We start from the raw sequence: 21940 nt of genomic DNA, 5'->3' as shown, positions 1-21940 counted from the left end.
CCTCCCTTCAACACTCATTATGTTATTTAAAACAATCTCTCCACGTCACGACTGACTGCTCTCAGGGGCTTCTTTGTGCTACCTTCCTTTGCACACTCCATCCTGCAGGTGTTTAATCTCTTTCCTGATGCTGCCCTCCATGGCCCTGCTTCCTCTCGCTGTCACAACGCGTTTTTACCCCCTCTCTTGGACAGCGTACATACCTTGGGCTGAATAATTGGGATCCCCTTCTTTCAGCCAGGCATCTTGGATTTGACTACAGGTACTAACACCTTCTTGGCATAGGGACGTGAGATATGGTGTTGGCAGTTCAGGCCAAGGGCGGGTCAAGAGTTATCACAACCCTAAGTACTGAAAGTTATTGAGATATGTCCAAGTGCCCCCATACTTTTCCATTTGTCGAAATAAGACTCAAGCAAACATGGCAGAGTGTCATGCTCATCTGCTTTATAGAATATTCTAACCTTCATCTTACAGAGGGGTCCTGCCTGCAACTAGGGGATATTGTTAAAGCAGCTCATGGAGATGAGCACTACAACCTTCTGGATAGCAAGGCAACACAAAATCCTCCTAGCCCCAGCTGTTCTTAGAGGTACTAAATTTGTCCTGTAAATGGCTTACTGTCTCTCTTTTGGACATGTGGCACCTTTCTATTTCCAAAGTGGCTGCCTTGACAGGGGTCTCGTATAGGGTCCAGTATGGTATGAAGCGAGGCATAACTCAAATCTTCTGCGGTGATGTCAAATAAAACAACATTTGTAATGGAAATCCATGTTCCACATGCAGCACAAGTTACACTTTCCCTGCCTGAACATTTTTTCTGCCTGAATTTATTGAAGGCTAATTTGCATTGGCTGTCCAGGCTCTCCCAGCCAGTGATTAGCCTTGTATATATGTGAGAAAAGGTGTGAAATGCCTCAGAGGAGCAAACAATAGACTTACCTGAATGGACATATGTTAGACCTGGCATCATTGGCATGAGTCTCTCCTCCATTTTTTTCTGTTGGCCTCCGCTGTTTACGATGTTTTTGCTGGAATATTGCTTTGGGCACTGTGCCACTGCTGATCAGTGCCACAGTGCAAGTGCTCCCTATGTTAAATTGATACATTGATTGGTGTTACCATGATTGGCTTGGTTGACTTACTGTTCAGACCCTAGTCTAGTGCACCGCGTGTGCCAGGGGCATGTAAGTTAACTGCTGCTGGTGGGCTTGCAGCACTGGTTGTGCCACCCACAGAAGCAGCTTATAAAATGTGTCCCAGGCCTGCGATCGCAGAGCGTGCGTGCTGTCCCTGACTGCCATGTCGACTTGGCAAGGAAACCTTCTTGCCAGTCTCTAAAACCTTCACTTTGCCACATTTCAGACACCTCTATGGTAGGCCCTAGGGCTGGGTGCATTGTTGGTAAAAGGTAGGTCATGCCCTGATGTGTGTGGAATGACCTAATAGTGAATTACAGCCATTTTCGTTTTTCACTATTGAAGGGCTACCTGCCTCCCATAGGCCAGAATGGGCAGACTGATTATTAACTCCATTATAATCTATCTGACTCAGGGAGCATGGTAGCAGGTCGAGTTTAGTATCCCTGAACTCAGAATTTAATAACACACCCTTTAGGATGGATGGTTTTTAAATTCTGTGTTTGAAAATAGCCCTTTTAGAAAGTGGCTATTTTCTTGTCCAACTATCCACCGGTCTCTGCTGGTTTGGTGCGTGTGTCAGGGGCTGGGTGGCTCCAGAGGTCTGAATGAGTCAGTGTGGGGTGAATGAGGCATCTAGACTTCGAGTGGGGGAAGAGTAGTCCCTGATAGCCTGCCCTGCCAGTGACAATACTGGCTCCACCTCCTGCTGGGCGGCTGATGACCCTGCCCTGCTCAGTGAATAGGCCAGGTGCCTCGGCCTGGCAACACCCACAACAAACCTAGGATGGGGGGAATTTCCCTGCTTGGACAAAGGGAACAAAACAGAAAAGGGGTATAAAAGAAGGACCCCTGAACCAAAGAACTTAGATCACTTCTGACAAGGAAACCTCTACCAAGGACAAGAAGCCTGCTGATCCAAGGACTTGCCTCCCCCTTCTGCCAGTGTGCTGTTTGCTGGGGGAACCTGAAGCTGCTTCTTTATTTTTGCCAAGGGACAAGGAGAGAGGAACTTGGTGTGTACTCTCAAGCTTGCAAGAAAATCTCCAAGGGCTGGAAGAGTGCCAGCCTCCTGTTGAAGTCACAGGGCCAAAGGACTTCACCCTCTGCTGGATTGCTAGTTGCTGGAACGTGTTGTTTCCAGTACCCAGGGGAAATCTGCAGTCTCGACGTCGCCGGACGCCGCCGAATCCAGCTCGACATCGTGAGTACGGCTCCAGTGTTACGAGCCTTCGACGCCGGACGCCGGGCCCGATCGACGCCAGTAGCTACGCCAGTGAGTAGTGAGTTCGGCTCCAGCTCCAAGTGACCCCGTTTAGACGCCGGTATCGACGCCAGTGAGTAGTGAGTTCGGCTCCAGCTCCAAGCGACCCCGTCTCGACGCCGCTGCTGATCGCATCGACGCGACGCCCTTCTCGATGCCGTGAGCGCTGCTCCGGCTCGACACCTCTCGACGCCGCTGCGGATCGCCCCGAATCCGAGGCACGATCGACGTTGAACTTTCGACGCCATGGATCATCGTTTTCTTCATTCCAAAGGTACTGTGTTTGTGGGGTCTGTTGCAACTCCAGGCTCGACGTAGCGCTCCTCGCGGTCGACGCCGAACCTTGGGAATATCGTAAATTCGACATCGTGTGACTCCTGTGGGGGTCACATTGTTGCCAAGAACTGTGTTTTCAGAAGAATACTTACTTTTGTTGCTAAAGAACTATTTCCTAAGAAGAAACTTTACCTGAACTATTATTTTTCCTTCCAAAGAGTATTTATTAAGATTGTGGTATATTTTTGTCATTATTTGGTCTTGTGCTAAGCCTTATATAAAAATACTATTTTTATAATAACTCCTGTGTTGTGTCCATTTGTAGTGTATTCACTTTATTACTGTATGTGGTCATAAATGTTTAACACACTGCCTCTGAGATAAGCCTGTCTGCTCTGCCAAGCTACCAAGGGGGTGAGCAGGGGTTATCTGAGTGTGTAATCCCCTTGCCCTGACTAGAGAAGGTGGGTCCCTATTTGTCAGAAGTGTATACCTCTGCCAACTAGAGACCGCCGGTTCTAACAACATAGATGACTTCTCTGAACTCCCCAGGAAATACAGGGTGGGGTCTGTGGGCATCCTTTTTGGCACTACAGTGTAATCTTGCTCGAGTGTCAAATCCTGCTTGATGTGTCTGCTGGGTTCACTGGAAAAATCTTTGACCACGATGAACCTAGTTGGAGCATCCGACCCACGCACATTGCAGTCAGCGTCAATTTGCACCTAGGTCACAGTCTACCACGGCCTTTGACTATCACTGGCACTTTTTAGGTCTCGCCTAGCTATTGCGTAGCAATCGCTATGCGAGACTCTAGTAAGGGGCTCCCAAAAGTGCTCCCAAAAGTGGATTGCATGGCGAGCACACGCACAATCACGTGCATCGTGCCGCCATGCAATTAGTTTGGCATCGTACTTCAAAGGGTGCGCTCCCCCGCCAAACGCGCGTGCCACGGGGCTTGTCTTGTTCTACAATGGAGTCCACCGTGGTTATTTTTGCCTTTTCAGATTATCCTAAGCTTGAAAATGGAGAGGCCACGTTTAACTCGAGTTGTTGCTAACCTCTGTTTTAAGTTCTTTGTCTGTCCCAGAACTCTTTAAATGAAATGTAGTTTCCTCATAGCTCTATCGTCGAATGTTGATTTATTTGTTACTTATGTATTAGCTGTAAACAATAGGGAAGCTGAGTGTTTATTCATCTGGAATCCGTGCGAGTAATGATTAAGTCACATTTGCTTGGATTTGTATGGGTTTTAATAAATTGGTGCCTTTGGCCATTATATTTTGGTGTCCTGTATTCCCTGTTTTGCAGACTGTATAATTGGAGAACCGTCCTAATTTCTACATGATTTGTTAAAATTGTTTCTGATTTGAATTCAATTTAATTGAAGTAATTCACTTTGAAATCGCACTGGGCTTCCTAGAGCAGCTGGAGAGCTACAGTAGCAAGAATGTCAGTCTCAGTCGCCTCCGTTTTATAATACAGCCCCCTGCATTCTTTCACAACCCAAACCCTTCACAGTATCGTTGGTGCCGAAACTGAAAACGGACACTGCTCTTGCTGTGCTGCTCTCTTTCACTCTCCCCCTACCACCCCACCAGTGGGTAAGGACAGAACGCTCTGCCGGGACCATGGTGTTTTTTCTGGACTCCACAAGTATGCAGAGGGAACCTTTAATTCTCCTTTCTCTTGTAGGCACTGCACTGACACATTTAAATGCATTTCCTGCTGGCTGTAACACAATCTGTGCATCTGCTGACCTCCGAATCTTTTTTTTTATATAAAAGGAAATCACTGATGTCAATAATAAAATATGACGGGAAGGAATTATGGCCCAGTTCGTAGAGGGAGTCAAAGTGTAACTAGAACCCGAAAGAAACTTTGGCTGATTGGGGATCTTTAAATCTGTGAATTCCATCTGCATATTTGATGTTATATCTTTTTCTAGCAATCCAGAAGGAACGTTTCATTTCTATTAAAGACTGCATTTAGGATTATGCATCATCACTTTATTAATTTATTAACTCAACAACCATAAAAATCCCCAAGACGACTTTTCCCACGAACACATTCAATTAGTGAACCAAAACCAAATGGAGTCTATAACACACATGACGTGGCTCCCACGTTCTCTTTTTCTCACGACAATAGATTCCCGATCCCATTAGTTTGTGTGTTTCATTCTTCGTTCTGTGCAGACCCCAATAGGAACAAATAAGACAACCACAGGAAACTTTCTCGTGTACACAAAAATGCGAGTCAACAGAATCGAATGTCACCTGAAGTAAACAAACTTGTACAGAAAAATGTAAGTTGACAAAATCAAGCGTAGCCTGAAAACCATCACACAAGATAATCAAACCAAAGCTGACTCTTTACTCCCAAAGCATTACAATCCATAAAGGTGGGCAGAACAGAACCTTGTATGTAATGCTGGGCGGGATAATCCTTACTTCCATGTCCTTAATGGAATTGAAATTTCGTTCTCGGTAGTTCTTTAGTCTGTCTGGATTGAAGATGATGATAATGCATGTTCAGAGCTTGTGGCCCACCAGTGGAGCCACTCCAAGTGCCTGCTTAAAGAACAAGCATTGGCATAGCCAATAGGTCTCGCCTTTGGGACATTATAAGTGTTTAGCCATGCAACAGTTGATGTTGCACCAAGGATATTGAGCTGCATAATTAAATACTGATAAGGTCCCAAAGGCGAGACCTATTGGCTATGCCAATGCTTGTTGTGTTTTGGTGCTATTTCCAATTAAAAATTCATATCCCCAGTTCCACTTATTGGATGTTTGTTATTTTTGCTTCATTTAATTTATTAAATGTTACTCAATCTCTCCATTTCAGTTTTGGACTTTTATTGTTTTGCATTTCGACTTTATTACTATTTTGGTACTGCATAAATACTTTACAGAATGCCCTGTGTTAAGTCTGTTTGCTCTGTGCCAGGCTAAGGTTAATTTAGTGACTTTAGATGTTCACCCCAACAAGTGTTGTGAATATTCCTTGACTTGCCATGTAGCAGGCAGCAGAAGAGGCTGCACGTGTGCATGCTCTGAGCTGCTTTCTGTCTTACGTTGTAAGATATGTGATGCTAGAGACAGGAGGTCTGTGATATTGCAAAGGGATCCCATACTCACTTTCACTGCAGATTCCCTCATTACCAATGTTCAAGCAGGGCACCTAAAGAACCGCTTGTCCACTAGGCTGACGAGTCACTACTATTCATGCATTTTCCAACATTTGCTAAGATCCCAGCAGGATCCTCTTTGTCCCTATCCCAGAAGGGTCCATGCTCATCATGATTACACTGAGGTCCTTTGCTGAACAGTACTTCAGGAAAATCCAGCAGAATCAATCAATCAGGTAGCATTTGTATAGCGTGGCTAATCACCCTGGGGGGGTATCCAGGCGCTGCCTCTGTCCCAGCCTGGTCCCTCTGCCTTGATTGTGTCAGCAAAGTTCCTTTAGCGTGATTTCACAAAGGAAATGTAATTGCCACTAGTCCAGCCTGGACCCTGAGCTGCTGCTATGCAAGTGATGTCCTTGCTCCAGGAGGGTCACCTCCAGTAACATCCCACTACACCAGCCTGAGTGCAGTAGATTTAAGTCATATTAGTGTTCTAATAGCCCAACATTTGAGCTCAAAAGTTAACCCCCACTTAACATCACAGTGCCCAGTTTCTCTATCTCCACAGATTATCTTATACAGTACCCCACTTTTGCGAGTTCTTGGGATGCATCATACTAGTTCCACTGATGACATGTTTGGATTATTGCAGAAAGCACCATCGCTCCCACTCTGCAGGAAGGTCTGCTATGCTCTTGGCGGAGCTCCGTACCAGTTAACTGGGAATGCCATCGGCTTTTTTCTTCAGATCTTCCTTCTGGATGTGATACAGGTAAGCAGGCATGGGATCATGCAGTGGAACAGACCTGTAATTCAAGAGCAACAACCCAAAAGATTGCCACCACTTCCACTGTGGCAGGATGCCATATTCCTTTTCATGTTGTGTCCTTCTCTAACTCCACAATACTATCTTTAGCTGATATCTCCATACTTCATCCATCCTGCTACTCTATTTTAACTCCTTACATTTTACAAAACTTTTCTATATTGTGGCCTCTTGTCTTGCTCTGCTGTTCCCTATTTTCTGTCATGACTGATCTCTATTTTAATTGTTTTCATTATTGCTTTGTGGCAGATATTATTTTGGGTGATACAAGGGATGAAGGCAAACCAGTTCAAAGCTTCCACCAGCACTAAAGAGAGGTTGGTAGCAGTGAATGGGGTACATTGGTAGTCTCCCGCGCATAGAAGCAGTATAAATAGAGGATGTACTTAACTGTTCCCTGCTACTTAGAAGAGAGCTGTAGATTTGTGTGGATAGCAGTGGACCCTGCCTTAGATCATATGACTACACTGTCCTACCCCTATGCCTCTTTTTACAATCCCTGTCCGATACTACCTGTAGATTACCTTGTTTTAGCCTGTCATACATTTGGCTTGTAACTCCACTTCTCTCCTCACCTGTAGTTCTCATCATCGCTCACCTAAATGTGTGGTTCTAATTGCACTTTTTCCACAGATCTCAGCGCATTCTCCCCACCAAAGAATCGCACATCTGGTCCTGCAGAACAGCTACTTGTTTCATCTCTCAGCTTGTCCTGCCCATCATTCATTGAACACGTGGCTCCAGTTGTCCACTCTCTCCCATCATGTTTGTTGTTCTGCTCATTTATAGTGCTTGAATAGCGTTCTCCATCTGCACCACTTACACTATCTCTCTCTCTCTTTCTGTCTCTCAGCTCGCGCCCTTCCATGCCTCCATGATCCTCTTCCTTGGACGAGCCTGGGATGCCATCTCAGACCCAGCAATAGGCTTCCTAGTGAGCAGAAGTCCCAAGAGGAAGTGTGGTAAACTGATGCCCTGGTGAGTAACCACTGAGTCTCTCCGGACAGAGCAAGGGTAACTGTAGCTGTGACTAGGAGATGGCCTAGCTCTTAAATAACAATCGCATAAATGTGGATTCTAAAATCTTTGTCCAGGGTTGGTTAAAGGGGCGTCGACGTTATAGAAAACCCTGCACCCTGGCTAATTGTTCTTGTGTTCTTAAAGAAGATCACATTGGACCCTGGCACGAGGACTGACATCCAGAGTGTTCAGGATATGCTGAAGAACATTTTTGACTAGCCCTTTCATTGCATGTCACATCTTGAAATACCTACCCTGCAGCAGGAAGTTGACCACGAGAGAGGCCATCACTGTGAAGCATTTAGTTGGAATTCACAAAAATAAAATGACATTTCAGAGGCAATAGTAAGACTTCTGCCCCAAAGCTGTATTTGCACGGTGTTCCAAAGATCAATCTTTCTTTCTGTCGGCTTCAGTTGACCACAGTTCACTTCTATAAATTCTTTGTGGGATAATTACACTGAGGTATTTCAGGGAGGACACTCAGTCTTGGCATTCAGTTGTCATCCAGTGTACTGAACATCTTTTTTACACATAGAGTAGGTTAAAGCTTAATATAAAGGGGAATGAAGTAATGGAACTCTCGTACTGCGACTAAATTATTAAAGGACATTTAAAGATGTGAGCAATCACGTTTTTAGATAGTTGAAATAAATCTGAGTGACAGTACCATATAGTGCCCTATAAATGATACATAGTACCTTGAACTGAATATGACCGTGAACCGGCACCAATGTAGCTTCTTAACAGGAGGAATTGCGGGGTCAAATCTCAATGCATCAATAAGCAGGTGGGTATATGCATTTGATGACCTGCAGTCTAGAGAGTAGAGTTAAATTACATTTAATCATTACAAAGTACTTGCCTTGAGTGAATCCATTTCCCATGAGGTCCAATACTGGGGACAGGCTCTGCAGGTCAGGTCTTTTAAAGCAGAGAAGAGCTCTTGGTTCCTTCACTTGGATGAGAAGAACACCCATTTCAAGCACTGATGTAAATCAGTATCAAGGCTAGTTAATTATCGCACTGACTGGGTGGAGAAGTAAAACGTAGAAGGCTACTTCTCATTTGGGACAATGTGGTGACCTTACTGTGCTGTGTGGTTTGGAGTCCGAGCAAGAGGTAAGGGTATACTGAGCTGCACCATGCATAGTTCTGCGGCAAGTGTTTTTCGTGGACTGCATTATGTTATATGAATGTGCTTTTTGAAAGCTTGTGTGTCCCCTGACTCCAGCATAGTGTGTGTGATAGGTGTACTGTCCTGAGGCCATTAATGTACTCCATAGGTGAGCTAAATGCATAGGAACGTGGTGTCCTGCATACTAGTGGACTTCAGACGCTCAGTGTCACCGTTTCCAAGTCCCTAACAAAAATGTTGTCACATTCCCCCTTACAGTGAATGGTCTAGGGCAATCTGTGATCTACAGGAAGGACAATGGGTTTCTTAGTTTCTCTGCCCTCCTCATGTACTCTACTCCTTTTCTGCTTTGAAATTTAATGCTATTTGTTAATGTGGCTGTTTTTCCCCCACAGGATTGTTGTGTCTACTCCATTTGGTGTACTCTGTTATTTCTTCCTTTGGTTCTCACCCTCCAACTCCGCCTCTGTGACGCTCAAGTTTCTGTGGTTCCTGGCCATGTACTGCTTTTTCCAGACCTGCATGAGTGTGAGTACCTGCACATACTCTCAGCTCTGCATAAACGTGTGAGTGCCCTTTGCTTGTAGTCCAACTTGCGCAAGAGTGTGTATGCCTACTCTCAGGCCTGCATGATATAGTAGTATGCTTGTGCACAATCCACGAGTCTGTGCTCTGTATCTACTCACAGACCTGTGCGAGTGTAGAAGTATTCTATTCATATGCTTAAATCTGCATGAGTGTAGGTGTTTAATGCCTACTCTCATACTTACATGGATGTAGAAGTGTGCTATGCATTCTCTCAGACATGTATGAGAGAAAGTGCCCTTTGGGCATACTCTAATTAACAGGAGTGTTAGCCTACCCTGTGAATGAAAACCTCATGAGAATGAGTACATACTTGAGTTTGCCTGAGTATATGTTCTAAGGAAATGCTTAGCATGAGTATAGGTGCCCAGTGCATTGACTCCGATCAGCCTGCCTAGAAACTCCATGTACACATGCTCAGCCATGCCTTGGTGTGAATTCTCTACCATGCTCTCAGACCTGCCTGAGTGTTAGAGTGCTAGCTCCATGCCAATTCCCAGACCGCCATCATGAATCCGAAAGTTCCTTGTGCAAGTGCTCAGGTCAGCATGAGATCTAGAACACCTAGTTCACACAATTGGTCCTTCCTGAATGTAACAGTGATACATAAAGTGTTTGGGTGCTTTTTTTGCTCAAAATGCAGTGGTATAAAAACACACATTTCACAGAGAACTGTGAAATTGAGGAAATATTGCACGATTTCCTGTGAAATACTAGTTTTTTCATTGTAATGACAGCCCTCAGACCATTATGCAGCGCTTTATAATTGTCAGGACCACTATGGGTATGTGGAACTGCTATCTAAATTATGCTGCACATTTTCTGGCAGTATTGTGACCTATTTGAGCTAGCAACAACATTTTTGTAAAATCTACAATTTAAGCAAATGACGTGACAACTATTGCTAAATTCATAATTATGTGGTAAATGCTGTAGCCACACAATTGCATAATTCAAGTGCCCTTCACTATTGCCCATAGTTTTATTAACAATTTATTCATGAAATATAAGCTAGATATTCAAACTATTTATATAATTTACACAGTATCGGTCACTGCTGTATAGTTATAGTAATGTCAAAGTTTCCTTAGGAGGAGCATTGTTTTGTTTTGCTAATAACTCGGATTCCCCTTGTTGAATCTGCATAAAACTTTCCAAAAGAAAAGGTTATCTGCCTCAGCTCCTTCATGAAAAGTTTCTCACTTATTTGTCATGCGGGGGCTAAGAAAAAAGGAGTGGGTTCCAAAACGTTGCTGTTCCATGTTAATCCGATAGGAAACGTTGGTGTGTGATAAAGAAAAAAAACAGCTGAACGAAACAAAGTGGGAATTGTACTCGGAAAGAGTGCTTTTTGTGATGTGGTGTAAATTCGCTTAGCTGTTGTTTGATAAATTAGAGTTAAAAGACGGGCTCCTGTTAGGTAGGAATAGGTTAATGCTCAGCAAAAGCTAGGTATAAAAAAGAAAAGAGATTAAGGGTTGGGCACGTGAACCTTCAGCCATACTTTGTGGAAGTTGGCTGCACACAAGGGATTGGGTGCAGGGCCTGGCCAAAGGACCGCAAACCGTACTCTATTTTTCTTCTGTGGTCCAATATGCTAGGGTGGTAAATGGACTATATATGGTTACCAGCATCCTGAGCATGGTTTTGCACTACAGATAAGAAATATATATTTCTTATCTGTAGTGCAAAGCCATGGTTAGGATGCTGGTAACCCTATATAGTCCAATTACCACCCTAGCAAATTGGACCACAGAAGAAAAATGCAGAGTGGGGTTTGCGTCAGTTTAGGTGGAAAGCAGATCCTGTGTAGAGCACCCTCTTCCCCAGCAACAATCTAGATCTGCTCACCTCAAATGTCTGCTTTTCTACCCAAATCTTTAAGCATAGGATTAGCACAGTGTCATCCATGCCAAGATAGAAAGGGACACAGTATTTTGCCATTTCTACTGCAAAGTTTTTAAGCATAGGACTAGCACATGCTGTCCATGCCAAGCTGTAAAATGACAAAAGCCATTTACCACTCCAGGCACAGTATTACAGCTTTGAATTGGAAAAATACCAACCTAGCCAACCTGAAATGAGTAAAAGCAACCCCTGACAGTGGTTCGCTCTACTTAGAGCTCTTCAGAGAGGTATAGCTTTGTCCAGACACAAGGGAGCACCATGTAAAAGTCAAAACAATACCCTTTTAGGCATAGAGTGACGCATACATTATGCACAAAAAAAGCAGAGAACTCTGGGTAGTTCTCAAGTGTAGGTAGAAAGCAGCTCCTGTATAGAGCACCCTCAACACCAGCAACACTCTAGATCTGCTCACCTCAAATGTCTGCTTTTCAATCAAAGTCTTTAAGCATAGGGTTATCACAGTGCCATCCACGCCAATGCATATATATACATGCCCAGGAGGTGAGCGAAATGCGTCCTCTTGCCATGAAAGAGAAAATTACCAGCACGAAATTGGTGTCCGTGTCCCGCTATCAGCTGGCAGCGCTGTGGGAAATCTGTGGTTGGAGAATATATATATATATATATATATATATATATATATATTTATATATCAAGACCGGGGAAACCCAGTCGAAACGTGTCATGTTGCTGAAGGGAGAATAAACAAGCACTGAAGAAACCTTACTGCGTGGTGGTCCGTTCCTGCTCATTTGCTGAATCAAACATCTTGCTGCCAGGACTCGTTGGGTATGCTAAGAATATCTTACTTTACATAAACAAAACCTTAGAAATTCACTGAAAAAAAAACTAAGATTAAGGGGATGTTATAGTTTGGTGAAAATCTCTGTTAAAACATTCTGTTTTTAAATAACAAAACCACTGAAATGTTATAGTTATCTCAAGTAACTATAACTTGTGCCCTACAATAACTATAACCCGCGTCCCGATCATGGACAGTCTTGTCATTAATGATGTCATTTCAGATGTTGCAGTTATGTTATCGGTGATGTTATAGAACATGTTATGAGTGATGTAGTATGTGTGGTAATTAGCAGTGCATGGCGAGGGCGTGAGTTATAGTTTTTTGAGATACAATTTTTGAGATATCTATTTTGGCCCCTGGTATCCCTACCCTGCCCTCAGGACAGAAGACTAAGTCTTGGAGCCCTGTAATGGCATCCGCAGCATTTGTTTTCATGTTTCGTCTAGCTAGTCTAAGCGCACTCTCCCATGGGACCCTTACTCCTGTGGGAGGAATGTAGCATAAGGGAAAAAAAGTCCCTCTTCTAATCAGAGAGCTCTATTTTCTGACGCTGTGCTCATGGGACTCTTGCAAGATCAGTGCAAACCCAACCATCCAGATAAACAAATATTTTTTTTAACCCTAATGTCTCAAAAACTACTGAACGGATTTAGACTAAATCACAAAAATCATCCTTTCTGAACCAAAATGTAGCTTCCTGCCAAATTTGGTGTAATTCCGTTCAGTCGTTTTGGCTGTAGCACATTCCAAAAATGTCTATGGAATTGGCATGGGAATTTTGCGTTTTAGAATCCACCCCTTTTACTCGACGCCCGCTTGACGGATCACCTGGAAATTTCCATGACGAAACTAACTAACAAAAAATAACTTTTTTGGAAAGCTTATACACACAGATCGGAATAAGTCTAAAAGTACTCTTTTTATAGACCCCTGTAAGAGGGTTGCTTGTGTATACTTAGACCTGTATGTCGATTCATATTATTAATTTGTCAACACAAGAGTGTAGCAGTACCAACTGCGAGTCACGCACTCCAGTAGTTCCACTCGCTCCCTGCAGACAGTGCTTTGAGGTACAGTGCAGAAGCATTAGCCAGTGGTTGAGCTCCCAGCAGACTTGTGTCTCCACCATGGGTGGAGTAGTTGTGATAGGGATATACCCTGGAGCTAGAAGGGAAAGAGACAGCAGAAGGCCCTGTGCTTACTAGAGCAGGGACGACCCATGATGCTGCTGTTATAACCTCTGTGATTGCCTCCCCAGTGTTATCATGTGCCATACACTTCTCTGACCATGTTCCTGGGAGGAAGCCAGCAGGATCGTGACTCTGCCACGGCCTATAGTAAGTACCTGGGAAGGATTCTCTGGAAGATGTTTAAAAAATATATATATATCTTTATTGGTATTTTTATACACAGACTTAAAGCTGTTTACAAGAGCAATATTCTAATGAACTGCACATCATCAGGTCTCAATGCAAGACATACACAGTACACTATACATGACTACCTTGATTCTACACAGTATATATTTCCAGTATTAGATAATAGCCATCAGTGTCCTATCCGATCTGCCGTCCATCTAAAACGATCGACCCGTGTCTCTTTTTGCTCTATATTTATATTGACCCTCGGGGAGTCACTGGAGCTGCCATATAAAAGACAAAGCCATCAAGTAATATAAGATTTAAAGTAACTAAGCTTACAGAACAGTTTAATAACATTGTCCTCCAGGAGGCCTACACTTGGTGTACGTCTGTAGGATCTAAGTATTCCCAGTGGGGGGGTGGTTACATGCCTTTCAAATAATGCATTACATTGAACCAGGGGGTTGTGGAGGGGCTTTATACTTGGTTCTATTCTCCAAGTGGGTTTGTCCCAATATGGCGGCCTCCTTACCCAGTCGAGCACCACTGTCCACTCCACTTACTGAGTGTCTTTGGCACTTTCATCTGTGGTCCTCTCATTCCTGTTTCCCCATGCACTCAATACTTCTATCCATAAACTCGCCTGTGGGCGCCGACGTATTCCTCAGGCGTATTCCCTCATCAACGCCTTGTCTTCTGCTCTGGTCCACACTTCCATGTCCCTTTCCCAAGCTGTTACTGAAGGACCCGGCTCTGCCATCCACTTTAGTGCTATGTGTCTTGGTGCTAGGACCAAAACCAGATCCGCGAATCTGGAGCCCACTTTCTTGGCCTTGGGTCTGGGGAATAGGCCAAGTAGGCTAACCTCTGCAGTACACGTTAGCGAGCGAGCCAATACTCTGTTAACCGTACTTATTATTGTAGTCCAAAAGCCCTGTAACCTCTGGCATTTCCACGTCATATGTCCGAATCCTGCGGCTGGCTCCCCGCAGTTCTAATAGCCACGTTTTTCTCCCCCATAAATGACCTGCAGTCTGTGTGGGGTCAAGTATGTCATATGCAGGTAATTTAATTGGATGAGATTAAACAAGGTATTGCTAGAGCTACGTTGTGGGCTCCCCAGAACTCTGTTCCATTCCTTATCTGGCAGTTCTCTATTCAAAAGCACAGTCCATCTTTCTCGGTCCTGTCTAAGGTCTTCGTGATCATGTCACACTTTGCCGTAGAAAGCCATTTCACCAAATGGCGAGCTGCTCCTAGGGTCACCAGTGCCTGTAGTACACCAAGGGTCACTGTTTCCTGTCCCCCTCCCACCCCGTTTCCTGCCACAGATCCCCAAATGTTCTCACCAGGGCGTGGTAGTTTAAAAACTGACCTTGGGGCAGATAATACTGAGACATGAGATCATCTAGCGGGATGAATTCTGGAAGCAGTCGCTCACCGTAATGATACCGGACGATGTCCACTCAGACAATTGGCACCTCGTAAACGCAAAAGTGCCTTACCATGCGGAAGCCCCACTAAAGGCAGATCCGGTGTGCAGAGAGGGCTTCCGTACCTTCGCCCGAGGCACCTCTTCCAGCACTTCAATGATACCTGCAGCAACACTCCTGGCCGGGGGACAGGTATTTTCGGAAGTAAGAGTTTTGCCAGTAACAGTCCCTGGTAATCAATTAAACCTATAGGGTCTAATGTCGCAAGACCCCTCCCATCTAGCCATTGGGCCAACCACTGAAGTTGTTCGGCCAGGTAGTATAGCTCAAAGTCGGGGGGCACCTAGACCCCCAGCCTCCGGGGCTCCTCGTAGTGATGCCAGCGAGACCCTGTTCCGTCCCCCATCTCAATTCAATCTGGAAGATGTTTCGTTATTTTTTTTGATCAGGGTGAAGAATGGTGTTACAACACTCCTGCTGTAATTCTTTGTGTCTGATTCACAGACTGAATTTTGTAGTATTGCAGTAGTGCTTCAGAACTTACTACAAAGTGGCTTTCATACACTGCACTTTAGTACTAACTTAAACTTTTGAGTACGTTTCCTACTATTTGTTATTCATAAACCGCATTTTTATAGTAACTTACACTTTTGTAGGTAGGAGCTCCTGACATTGTTTTCTATGGGAGAGTGTTGCCGTGCCAGTGGTTGTACTAGACTTACTACAAAAGTGTAAGTTAATACAAAAGTTCAGTTTGTGAATACTGTAAAGTAGTAAACTTTCCCAAAAGGTCAAGTTACCTTGGTGAATTTTGCCCTTTGAGTATAATTAGGTTGATATGAAAAGACATTATTTAGAGTGGGTCAAAATGGACAAATTGTATTTGTGAGTGTATTATAAAACGCAAGTTTTTTTTGTTGTTTGTTTAGGGTACAATTATCAATCTAAATGCGAAATTTGATGACCAGTAAATAAAGACGACAATAGCGGAGTAAGAATACATATTTTATATGGAATTTGTAAACTTCCTCAATCCTTGTCCCCAAGGACAAAATGTAAAACTGGAAATGAGAAACAGATGGGTCAGTAACTTAACCATGAAACAAACCTAGAGTGCCGAAACAGTCCTTCAAATGTTTGGGGATATTCTCTATATATGCTGTTTTCAGGATAGGGCATGAAGCTCCGCCCACTTTCCGCACATCTTTTTAATTGGTCTCTGTCCTTTGTAAATGGTGGCTTTTCATTGGTCAATAGGCTTAGTAGTCCCTCCTTAGTACCACCCTTTCACTTCTGGAAACCTCCCATGAGGACACCCCCTGTAGGCACCTTCTCGGTAGGCGTTAAAGTACAGTTTTCGAGCACTATTTTCTTAAATAGCTTTGCCCTGTCCTGCCTGCTGTTGTAGGCAGGACATGCTCTCCCTTAATACTTTTTTTTTCTTTCATTTATTCAGCGCGGCACGCCTTGGCTAGAATAATGGCGGGCACACTTGTTTTTTTTTTTTAAATTGGCGGCACCCGTGCTTTAGCTTTAAACATCTTAACCTAAAGCTTGGGTGCCATGATTGCTTTAAAAGTAAATGAATAGAAAAAAAATGTACATTCTTTTTTTTTGTTTCTTTAGTCTTGAAGCAATCGCGGCACCCGCGCTTTAGCTTAAGATGTTCAAAGTTAAAGCGCGGGTGCTGCGATTGTGCCAAAAGTAAATAAATAGAAAAAAATGGGAACCCGCCATTTTTGAAAAATATTTATTTACTTTTGTTACTTTTTTTTCCAAATTTTAACTTTTGAAGCTATTGCAGCACTAGCGCTTCAGCTTACGATGTTGAAAGCTAAAGCGTGGGTGCCTCAAAGGTCTTGCATTTGCGAGAGTTTGAGCTTGTGGCATTGTAAATTTATGTTTATGAAACCTGCAAGCGGTGTTTATGCACCGCTTGCAGGTTTTTTAAACACATAAATAAAAGGCATTATCATTTAAAATGCCAGTAGCTAAAACTCTCGCAAATGCGAGGCCTATTGCATTGCAAATGCTTGTTTACATATAGCATGGCAGGGCTCATTGGATAGTGTCCACAAAGGATTCTGCTAGGATGTTCGGTCACTTGTGAAACAAGATTTCAAATATGCTTACTGCGGTCTGTCAGTACACCTTGTACTCTGCAAATACGTATTGTAAGATTCTAGATTATCAACTGGGGTGGGCAAAGTATGAGCTCCCGCAAAGCTAATAACGTAGTGTCTTATTTGGCTGATAAAAACTGGGATTTTCTCTGCTAGCGCAAAGCATCAGACTTTTCTTAAGAGAAATGCAAATAAAGTGCATAGAAGCACCAAAACAATATAAAAAAACAAGTAATTAAATACTCAAATTTAGAAAAAAGTAAGAAATATATAAAAACTAAAATGACAAAAAAAGGTCTAATTGGGTTTGGGGAAATGGAGATTGCGATTTGTTTTAAATTTAAAAACCACAAAGTGCCAAATGTAGTCAATGGATGCTGGGGACCACGTTTTAGGCACCTTGAACCAGAGGAAGCCAGCCAGTCTGACTGTTCCATTTCTTGAGTATAACACCTCCGGGCTCTTCCAGGCAGGCAGAGCAGCATGTCCTGCCTCTTCTGTTCATGTCGCAGTGCAGATGTGTTCTGAGGTAATGGTGGTGGGAAGCCTTTTTACAGTAGCCACTGTCTTGTGATTGGTGATAAGATATCAGTATATGCTCAAAAGGTTACCACAGGCGAGCCTGCCTCCTTTTTCAGTACTTCTGTCACTTCAATGTTAATTCAATCCAGAAAAGCCCCTGCTTTCAATTTAGAAGTCCTCATAGCTTTGTGTGTAGAACTGTTTGTCACCACCCTAGGGTTGTACCAGTACAATGAGGAAAAACCCTAGAAAGCCAAAACATGTACACTCCTACACAAGATACCCACAAATTAGGACACTCACTCTGTGTAATAGACACGTAATTACAGACACACAAACCTATACAGACACACAAGATGTGACACCCAAGAGGCAGACAGAACAGTAACCAATTGGGTGCTACAGTCCTGGCCTCCTCAGCTTCCAGCCTGGTGACAGCATACCCTTTCCCTCTGCAGTGTCAGTAGCATAGACTGGGCAACAGCAAGCCTATAAATTCAAAAGAAGAAGCTAGGATACCTCACAAATCAAAAAACACATAGGTGGGGGGCATGAGTGAGGGAAAGAACGAATAAGAGAGGAGCAGTGAGGGAGGGACTGGATGGATGAATGGGTGGAATGAACTGTGTAATGGGTGGATGATAGAAAAAAAGGTAGGTTAATAGGCAGTAATAAATATACCCACATTAGAACATGCAGAACATATATAACGACTAATTTGTCACAGTCAGGTATCTTCTGTTGTTGGCTTAGCACTGGGAGTCCTTTTGGGTAGCCATGCGCTTTAGAAATCTTCACAGATAGAATAGAATATTAGTTTCAAGTTGGAGCTCTCAGTTTATATCCAAACCCATGGTAAACGCACAGCAGGCGTTGCAAAATGCAGCATGATTAGTGATAGCTGGTACATGAGATGTTGCAGACTTTACTCTTCATTTTGAGAGCATGATACCTTAGTATGCTTGCGCTGAATAATGTATGAAACCAGGCACAAAGGAACTGAAAGTGTTTGCATCACCAATTTTTCACGCAAGGCTGGACAGGTAGAGGAGCACAGCTGACTGAAGCATTGATTCTGATTTTACCCAGCAGGAACACTACACTTGTTTTTTGTTGACGTCTTTTAAAATTTAAGAGGAGGAAATCTATCAAACTGTTGCTTTTCCTATAAGCAAAAATCTTCATACACGCGTATATGCTCTGTCTGGCCCACTAAGACTCTCTGAGGATTTGTAAGAATACATTTCAAGTTTAGATATTTTCAGCTTGCTCAGTTTGCTTTAGGCAATGGTCTATGGCACTTAATGCAGTTACGTACTACATAAAAAACTTGACAGTTTAAACTGGCATTGCTCCCTTTTGAAGCTTCCAGCAGCCTTTCAATTCTGTAACTGTCCTGAGGGCAAAAATGTGTCTGACAGACTCACTTTGTCAATGTTGACATTGGTTGTAGCCTGGGGACGGGAGACAGTCAAGTAGTCTGAACTGTGGGTCGGGATATTGTGCCCAGTGCATACTGAACAGCAACTTCAAGCACTGGATCGCCGACTGCGCCAACAGTCGCCCCGATCAGGAAACCCTCAAACAGACGCACCGACAGAAGGGCCATCTGGTTCACCACCGACCTCCAGGCTTCCAAGCAGACTTGCCGAAGACTCGAGAAGAAGTGGCGCCATGAACAGACAACGGACAACCACGCAGCCCTCAAGAACACCAGCCGCAAGCACCACCAATTCATTTGAACCGCCAAAAGGACCTCCTTCATGGAACGCATCAACAACAACGCGCACAACAGCAAAGAGCTCTTCAACATTGTGAAAGAACTCGCCAGCTCCAACGACATCCTGCCGTCGCAAGACCTCTGCGACTCCCTAGCCACCTTCTTCCACCGCAAGATCGCAGGCATCCATGACAGCTCCAACACCCAGACCCCCCAACAGAGACCAACACCTCCGACTCACCGCCCCCCCCCCAAGCACACCCGCCTCCTGCTCTCCTGGAACCACATCAGTGACGACTACACCATCAAAATCATGAACACCATCCACTCCGGCTCACCATCCGACCCATGCCCACACCACATCTTTAACAAAGCGAGCTCCATCATCGCACCCCAACTCCGGAAGTTCATCAACAGCTCCTTTGATACCGCCACCTTCCCGGAGAGCTGGAAACACGCCGAGCTCATCGCCCTACTCAAGAAACCCTAGGCGGACCCAAAGGACCTCAAGAACTTTCGGCCCATCTCCCTGTTCTTGCTCCCGGCAAAAGTCATCGAGAAGACTGTCAATAGACAACTGACCCACTTCCTAGAGGAGAACAACACACTGGACTCGTCCCAATCAGGTTTCCGCAGCAATCACCGCACCAAAACCGCCCTCATCACCGCCACCGACGACATAAGGGCCCTGCTGGACAACGGCGAGACCGCAGTCCTCATCCTCCTGGACCTCTTGGCCGCCTTCGACACTGTCTGCCACCACACCCTACGCACACGCCTTCACGATGCAGGGATCCGTGACAAAACCTGGACTGGATCACCTCCTTCCTCACCGGCAGAACCCAGAGAGTCCGCCTCCCCCTATTCCGATCCGAAGGCACCAAGATCGCCTGCGGGGTACCTCAAGGTTCATCCCTCAGCCCGACCCTTTTCAACGTCTACATGGCACCGCTCGCCAACATTGTCCGATCGCACGACCTCAGCATCATCTCATACGCTGACAACACCCAGCTGATCCAAGGACCTGGCCGCTGCCAAAACCAACCTCCACGAATGAATGAAGTCAGTCGCAGAATGGATGAAGACCAGTCGTCTGAAACAGAACTCTGACAAGACGGAGGTCCTCATCCTCGGCCCCACCCCCTCTGCCTGGGATGACTCCTGGTAGCCGGCCACACTGGGAGCTGCACCGACACCCACCAACCACGCACGCAACCTGGGGTTCATCCTGGACTCAACACTATCTATGACCCAGCAAGTCAACGCTGTCTCCTCCTCCTGCTTCAACACACTCCACATGCTTCGCAAGATCTACAGATGGATCTCTACTGGAACCAGAAGGACGGTCACCCAAGCCCTCGTCAGCAGCAGGCTGGACTACGGCAACGCCCTCTACACGGGAACCACGGCCAAACTCAAAAAGTGACGTCCACGCATCCAGAACGCCTCCGCACGCCTCATCCTCAACATCCCCCGCCACATCAGTAGCCACCTAAGAGACCTGCACTGGCTCCTCATCAACAAGAGGATCACCTTCAAGCTTCTCACCCACGCTCACAAAGCACTCCACAACACCGGACCAGCATACCTCAACCAACAACTCACCTTCTACACCCCGAACCGCCAGCTTCGCTCCGCTGACCTCGCCCTCGCCACTGTCCCACGCATCCACTGTACGACCACCGGCGGCAGATCATTCTCCCAACTTGCTGTCAAGACATGGAACACCCTCCCCACCCACCTTCGACAAACCCAGGACCTTCTGACCTTCAGAAGACATCTCAAGATCTGGTTGTTCGACCAGTAGCATCAACCCCCCCTCCCCCCCCCCCCCCTCCTTAGTGCCTTGAGACCCTCATGGGTGAGTAGTGCACTCTATAAATACACTGATTGATTCATTGATGTTTCGGAAAATTTGATGTTTGTTGACCTTGTAGGATGCAATGGCTAAAGGGGGCTCAAACAAACAAGCCTGTTGCTTAAGGGGTCTGACTGACTATGCATATTGGAAACAATAGGTCTTTCAGATAGCTGCACTGTCAAGCAAGGCTTAAAACATAGGGTTTTCCACATGTCAAACACTGTTTCTTTTGATATGTGCTGGCAATTGTTTAGGAAACTGTCCTATCTTTTTAAAATTTCCCTTGTTTGTGGAGGAATGTCACACTTCTCCCCACAAGATGTCTGACATTTATAACACTGTCCAAGCCTTAAAAATAATGCAATTGTGCAAAGGTAGCGAATGGAAAGCTTTAAGAGTAAGTGAAATGCCATCATATTTCTTACGGTCGGACAGCAGACGAGCTGCTGCATTCTACACATGTTACAGGTCAGCAATGACACCCTTTGGGGCATTTAGAAGCATTAAGATAATCTAAGCGCAATTGGATCCGTGCAATAATCACCATGGCCTTAATTCTTCATGTAAAAATGGGGAAATAGTTTCTTGGATTTCAGATAATAAAAGTGGGGGTCTGCAGGGTTAGTAGCATGAGCTTGAAGTCCAAGGTTAACCTCAGTTTGAATTCCTAAATTCTGGAAGGTACAAGTGGGTATCCTAAAGCACTGGGCCTATTCAGGTCCTTTATTTGAATTTTTGGAGAGGTTCTCTATATCTCGGTTATGCTGAAATTTCGTTTTAGATAGTCGGTGGCCATTCACCAACAAATAAAACAAATTACAAATGAAA

General features: G+C 44.7%; 1 protein-coding gene across 5 annotated transcripts in view; it reads left to right on the top strand.

Moving 5' to 3' along the window:
• Positions 1-21940, top strand: part of LOC146812555 (sodium-dependent lysophosphatidylcholine symporter 1-B-like) — a 129560-nt gene that overhangs the window by 11200 nt on the left and 96420 nt on the right. For 3 of the 5 annotated variants that reach the window (XM_085619580.1, XM_085619582.1, XM_085619581.1), the window contains exons 2-5: positions 6463-6582; positions 7490-7614; positions 9190-9322; positions 13351-13429. In XM_085619580.1, coding sequence (XP_085475706.1) covers positions 6463-6582; positions 7490-7614; positions 9190-9322; positions 13351-13429 — 457 coding nt within the window. Of the gene's footprint in view, positions 1-6462; positions 6583-6885; positions 6954-7489; positions 7615-9189; positions 9323-13350; positions 13430-21940 lie in introns of all 5 variants that reach the window. The other 2 variants (XM_085619583.1, XM_085619584.1) reach the window with 2 other exon arrangements.

The sequence above is a fragment of the Triturus cristatus genome, chromosome 7, assembly GCF_964204655.1.
Source record: "Triturus cristatus chromosome 7, aTriCri1.1, whole genome shotgun sequence".
Lineage (NCBI taxonomy): Eukaryota > Metazoa > Chordata > Amphibia > Caudata > Salamandridae > Triturus > Triturus cristatus.
This window is presented reverse-complemented; position numbering and strand designations above follow the sequence as displayed.